A 6,634-nucleotide genomic window follows, 5' to 3' on the forward strand; every position below is an offset into this window, starting at 1 on the left:
ACCTGCTTCCAAGAGGAGGTGGAGAAAATGCTCTCGTGAAAAGCTCCAACTGCAGTGGTTGGCACTGAAACTTGTGCGGGAGGTTGGATTACTCCGAAAGTATGCACAGGTTATTTTGATAATCTTGTGTGTGTGTGTGTGTGTGTGTGTGTGTGTGTGTGTGTGTGTGTGTGTGTGTGTGTGTGTAGTGTAGGGTGGGATGGGAGGGGGGGGGGGGGGGGGTGAATGTTTCTTTGCGGTTTTCCTTTGTGGCTTCCAGGAGTCTGTGGTGTGACTCAAAACCCAGTCAGTATACATTATGGATTGGCTTTGTGGTGAAGAAGTTCTCACAACTTATGGTGCATTTTCGGCTTTACGCCAGCTGTCATTTGTCTTTTGGCCATGGTGATCTTTGATTCCGCTCCACAAACTTTTACCAGACTTTGCTGCCCTGAAACAAGCGGTGCGGTTTTATCCGAAAGCCACGGAGCGCAAAACGGGGGAACTACGCGAAGAAGATACTTCTTGACCAGGATTTATTTGATCGGAGGATCAGATACGGCTCTCTGAGAGGGCAGAGACACGCACGCACGGACAGCGGCACCATCACAAGTAGAGAGAAAGAAGAAAAAAAAAGTTGGACTGAAAGTGCACATTAAGTAAAGCAAACTGATGCGCGTAAGAAGGGATGCCAGCCAGGCGTGGCTTGTGTCTGAATATCCAATGTGAGAATGCGTGGGGAGCATGTATATAATAGAGTCTTTCTATTTGATAAACACAGATATCAAACTCATGATTGCAGCAAAGCACCATCAATAAACTGAGAGGACTGCGCTGATTTGGAGGAGCAACGGCGCGCTGCGTGGTACGCTTTTTGGCGTGCATGGACCGGACTTCTGTGAACTTTTCTCTCCTTCCTGAATTTACCGATTACATCCCAAAATACCGTCGTTTAATTTGACAGCTGTGCACACAATGGCAGAGGTCGTGAGTGTTCTGGGGACGCTCGGCTTGGATTTACAAAGCACTCTCTCTTCGGTGGGGACTATGCCCGTAACAGAGTCCCCCATAGGGCTGAATGAGCGACTGGGGCAGATTGAAGGCAGAGTGCAGCGCGGGTCGCCCACAGATTTCGGCCACCTCAAAGGGATCTTGAGGCGGCGGCAGCTCTACTGCAGGACCGGCTTCCAGCTAGAGATATTCCCCAATGGCACAGTGCACGGGACAAGACAGGACCACAGCAGGTTTGGTCAGTATTTCTTTATTCTTTGATCTATTATTTGGAGACAGAATTTCATTTTAATCTTTACCGAACTATTTTTAATACCCCATTTATCTCCAAAACGGTAAATGAGAAAGGGGTCAACTTTCCCCCATACATATATACCCGGTTAAGAAGGGGTTTTATCAAGAAGTTTCTTCTGAGCGTCCCCGGTGAATACTCGTTCGTGCGTCACTGTCACCTGGCGCGAGGGCACACACCTTTTTCTGGCAATCCCCGCTGCGCGTGGGCCACAGGTGTCTCTAATCAGGCGCAAACAAGCAGCGAGCGCGCGCGTCCTGCAGCGACAGCAACAACAGGCTCGCAGGCTCTCGCGCGCGCAGGTCAGAGGGTTTTCTCTCGTTAATTAACAGACGTTATTTCACAGCAGGAAACACAGGTATGTATATGATATCATTAAAAAATAACAGTACTTGATTTAATTCTAGTCTCGTGGCCTGTTTTTATTATGTTTGTATTAACTTTACAAATAGAAGGTTGAAAAACTGTGTGCGGCTCGCGCGACACGCGAATCAAACGAGGTCAGAGGGCAGACTCGCACATGTCTCGCGCAGACTCGTCACAGGTGCAGGCCGGGCGAAAACGGGTAAGAGGGAAAAAGGCGGAATATCTCTAAATTAAAGCGTGACCACTGCGGAATTCAGAGAAGGTTTAATGTTCAAACTTGAGCCAAAACGAGCCGGTTTTAGAGACATGGGTGGTCCGCGTGTTTGTTTCTGGCTTCGCTTAGATTTAAAGTGCAAAGATCTTTGTGAGACCTGCGTGGTTTTGATTAGAGGGGTATGGGACACACCCCTCTTCAAATAAATAAATAAATAAATGAGAAGGATCTTCTATGTCATCCTCTGACATGGGATGAAGTCGCGGAGATGGGGACCAGGTGGCTGTAGGCTGGCCTCTCTGCCAGTCAGCACAGGCAGCTGGATCCTCTCTGACTAACCTCCGCATCAACAGTGGCTTTTAATTTTACCAGTTGTTTCCCAGCCTTTGATGTAGATGTTCGCTTTATTGTAACTTCCTCCGAGTCAGCGGTTCACTAAACAAGTAACCCACGTCTCAGCTTCATAAAAGCGACTTCACAGCCTGCGGGGGAAGTCCCAAAGACAGGATGAGCGCATTTATAAGCTATTAAAAATCTCATAGGTAGGAGAGGCAGCCCTTCGATTGCTTAATGGTCTTAAAACGGCAAATTTTCAAATGAAGTCTGGAATAGCTGCAGGATTTTGCATAAAATGACAGTAAGGACTGGTCTGCAGTCAGATTAAAAGAGGCCACCTGCTTGCGTTCTTTAGGGGTGATCACACTGAGTTTGTGGGCTTGTCTCACCAGTGTTTCCATGTTATGTGTTTGACCTCAGGTATCCTGGAGTTCATAAGTATAGCAGTAGGTCTGGTGAGCATCAGAGGGGTGGACGCTGGACTCTACCTCGGCATGAATGAGAAAGGAGAGCTCTATGGGTCGGTGAGTCAAAAACCCCTCCTTTCACTTCACCACCCCTCACCGACAACCTCTCTTAAAGAATATACTATCACCTAGTCATTCCCAAGGAATTAAACTTTCCTTCATTCATGTGTCTTTCTTTTTTTCTACAACACATGTCAGTACAGAGCTATCAAAACGTTTAACAAGGTTCCCATATGCAGCAGATGGGCAAAAGCACAGTCAGACAAAACAAGTATGTTTCCTATTACTTACACTTGTTTTCTGTGTGAGGGGAGTCGAGGATAATCAGCTTTTAGAGTGAAAACCAACCACTTCATTTAGTTTTGAGATATGCGGAAATATTTACATATTTTCCCAAAGTGGAGACGGGAAGGGCTGACGTTACTCTGGATGTGAGCTGTGTGTGAATTTGGTGGAGATTGCACCTCCCTGCTCTTCAGTTTGACCTGCAGTGCTGTAAAAAACATAGAAGAGAGATCTGGTAGTTTTTCCAACAGCCTCTCTTTCCGACCGACACATGGTGCATACCTGCAGTCACAGGGAGAGGAAAGGGAAGAGATGAAGACAATGAAGGGGAAGTATGTGAGGCTTTACCTGTATCAGGTGTCCCAGGGCATTACCTGAGGGGGCCTCTCAGGGCTCAGACTACCCCGCACCTCCCCCGAGCATTTCGAACAGAGGCTACTTTTAAGCACGGCCATTATGTGGAAAGTGCAGATATTGTTACTGCATACTATCAGAGTCTGGCTCCCATCCTGGAGCTTTGACCCGGGGTGGTGGTGGGAGGCGGTGATTTGGGGGTAATTGCACACCTGACTGAGTCATCTGACTGACAGAGGGAGCCATGTAGACATGTATGAGTCTGAGGGGCCAGGGAGGGGAGGATAGCGGGTAAAAGGGTGCTTCCGTCCAACAACCACCAGACCATGACAAGCGTTTGATCCAATGAGGTTTGCGTGTGTGTGTCTCTGAGAGAGGGTGTGTGTGTGTGTGTGTGTGTGTGTGTGTGTGTGTGTGTGTGTGTGTGTGTGTGTGTGTGTGTGTGTGTATTAGGATGGAGCTGGCCCAGTCATGTGCCCTCTGGGCTGTGTTTACAGACAACAGCTTCGCTACACAGCCGCAGCCAAGCAGAGCCTGACAGCCAATCAACAAAATTGCTTCTGGAATAAAACACGGCAGTCTCGCACAGATGCTTCTGAGTGTGTTAAAGGCAGAGAATGAGAAATATTTCATGTTCTGTAGATGTATTTTCTACCAAAAAACACAAAAAAGGAAAAAGAGCAAGCAAACATTCAGAAGTGGTCCTCCGCTGAAAACCTTTTACTTGACAGGGTTCGACCCTCTTTACAGACCAGCAGAGGCTGACTGGTCTTGGCAGGAAAGCAGCTCAAACACTGATGTCTCTTATTGTTCCCACCCATCACCCAGCCAGCATGCTCTCACCTGCTGAACCCACAGCCATCGCTCATGCTGTTCTGTCAGTGAAGGCTGAGGCTTTGAAAGCTGCTCTGTATATATGTGTGTGTGCATGTTTGGTTCAGAGGTGGGGGTGGAAGACGTCCGCTTGGCGTTGTCATTGCATCACAGGGAGGGGAATAGTTCTCCATGCACAACGAGAGGTTAACAGGTCTGCGGAGCATAAAGTGAAAATCCGCTCGTAATGACTTCGCTCCTTTTGTCATAATGAGCACCTGCCTAAATGAGTTTCCACTGGTTCATTTCCACTTCTAAGTGCACAGTGTACAATAGTTAATGACAGACATAAGCTGGTGCATCAAGAGGAGAGGAATCTGCATGCGAAGCTCAGTCTTGACTGCGTTTTTTGCAAATGTTTTCTGCATTTTCAAACCTGTTGTTTCCTCTCCTGCAGAAGAAGCTGACAAAAGAATGTGTGTTCAGGGAGCAGTTTGAGGAGAACTGGTACAACACCTATGCTTCAACTCGGTACAGGCACACGGACACGGGACGCTTCTACTATGTGGCTTTAAACAAAGATGGTTCGCCCAGGGAAGGCGGCAGGACTAAAAAACACCAGAAGCTCACCCACTTCTTACCCAGACCGGTGGAGATTGAAAAGATCCCTCAGGAATTCAGGGATTTATTCCAGTACAGGTGACCAGTGCTTACACTGGGAGAGCTGGTTATTTCTGAAGGAACAGAGATAAAAGAAAAAGACAAAAATGAGGGGGCGGGGGAGGGATATTGCGGATATTTTGGACCTGGTACAGAACTGTTTACCCTCACCCCCCACCTGAGGTTACCATGTTTGCATCATCTGCAGCGGACTTCAGAGAGGAGATAAAACTCTCTTATAAAACCCCTGTTATCATGGACAAAGGAGGCCCTCATGACTGCCCAGCTGTGGCTGAATCAGGAAAATCAAATCAGGTGCCATGTTTTCTCTATAAATGCATAACAGAGGTTCATGTGTAGATACCGAAGAGGCAAAATGGGAGTGGTCGCTCTTGATGGTTTTGGCCGGGACAAGGAACAGTCAATGAGAAGTGACTTTTAGGAGCTAAGGACATAAATCCCTGCATGATGTCACAGTGTGCACACTGTTATGGCAACATTAAATGTAAAGGAGAGGGAAGGAAAGCACATTCCACATATACAGCAGAGACGTGCAAACTTTGTGCTACATGTTTGTTAAGCGGTAGTTTGGGATATGTGATGAGATTGTCTTTGAGTTAGCTACGAGCAAGTTTTGTTTCAAATAAAAGACAAAGGATGGGAATAATGTCTCCGACTCTGGGATCAATCGAACTGCACTTACTGCACATCCCAAGTCTCAGCGTCACGCTCGGTTGGTCTGAGTTTAAACATCAGATTAAATTCAAACAAACACAAAAAAGCTATGGGAATTTAATATGCAAAAAACAAAAGCAGTTAAGCTCGGGCTAAAAGCACTTCATCCGACTGGGGTTGTGAAGACTAAAGAAATGGGTGTTCTTTTTAAGGATGATGACTTGTAATGTTCAGAGCATCGGGGAACATTATTAAAAATGCAAGCAGCTGAGGTGTACATATGGGTGTTCCTATTTATGAGATGTACAATATATTTATTTTCTACATATAAAGTATAAATGTAAATCTATATATTTATTTATTGCAAAGACTTTATTTTGTAATGAACTTGAAGTTATCTGGACTGCAGATTCTACTGAATTGACACCAAAAAAGGCAAACAAAAAATGAAGAACTGCAATGAAACGTGACAATAAAATTGTCCTGCTATCGCAACGTCATTGTGAGAGACCATTTTTGCTTGCATTAAAGTCTGTACCAATTAAAACCAGATATGTGAATCCTGCATGTCTTTCCTGTTATTTCAGCCTATTGTGGCAAAATATTTCACTTTTAGATGCTTCTATCACTTTAACATTTTCACTGACATTAATGCCAAGAGAGAATAAATTAAAAAAAAATGTCAGATTCTTTCCCATACCAATTTGCCCTCGTAAACCCCTTACCAAGTGAAGGGTTACATTATCAAGTAATGTGCACAGGCTCTGTCTCCATGAGGTCTTAGCCAGCCTACATCCACCATACAAAATCAGATTCCTTATGCAACCGGATCCCTAATTGGCTTTACACATCAGCGTGGATTAAGAGCAGTGATTGGTCGTTCACTGCAGGGGCCTCACGGTCTGGCCCTACAGCGGGTCTTTTCAACAGACAGAAACAGCTGCATGCGGTGCGCAGAGAACCAGCAGGGATGTGCTGCAGACCTGGAGTGGTGGCTCTGAAGTTAAGTGAGGATGGGATCAACATTTCAACATCTGCAATAGTTGTAATGTTTCTCCACTGGCAGATATCTGTAAGCTGGGAGAGCAAGCTCCCCTGGGGGGGAGGGAATGGAAAAGTCAAAGACATGCAGGGGGAAAACCCTGGCAGGCTGAGAAATGAAAACAATACCAGCAGAGGGGA

The 6,634-nt window shown here is 46.1% G+C and overlaps 1 protein-coding gene across 1 annotated transcript; it reads left to right on the plus strand.

The window, feature by feature from the left end:
- Nucleotides 1-253: 253 nt before the first annotated feature.
- fgf16 (fibroblast growth factor 16) lies at nucleotides 254-6,017 on the plus strand. Its single transcript, XM_004540958.6, has 3 exons — nucleotides 254-1,228; nucleotides 2,619-2,722; nucleotides 4,575-6,017. The coding sequence occupies exons 1-3, from the start codon at nucleotides 955-957 to the stop codon at nucleotides 4,818-4,820; spliced, it is 624 nt and encodes a 207-aa protein (XP_004541015.1). The 5' UTR covers nucleotides 254-954; the 3' UTR covers nucleotides 4,821-6,017.
- Nucleotides 6,018-6,634: the final 617 nt, after the last annotated feature.

This window comes from Maylandia zebra, linkage group LG2, assembly GCF_041146795.1.
Source record: "Maylandia zebra isolate NMK-2024a linkage group LG2, Mzebra_GT3a, whole genome shotgun sequence".
Lineage (NCBI taxonomy): Eukaryota > Metazoa > Chordata > Actinopteri > Cichliformes > Cichlidae > Maylandia > Maylandia zebra.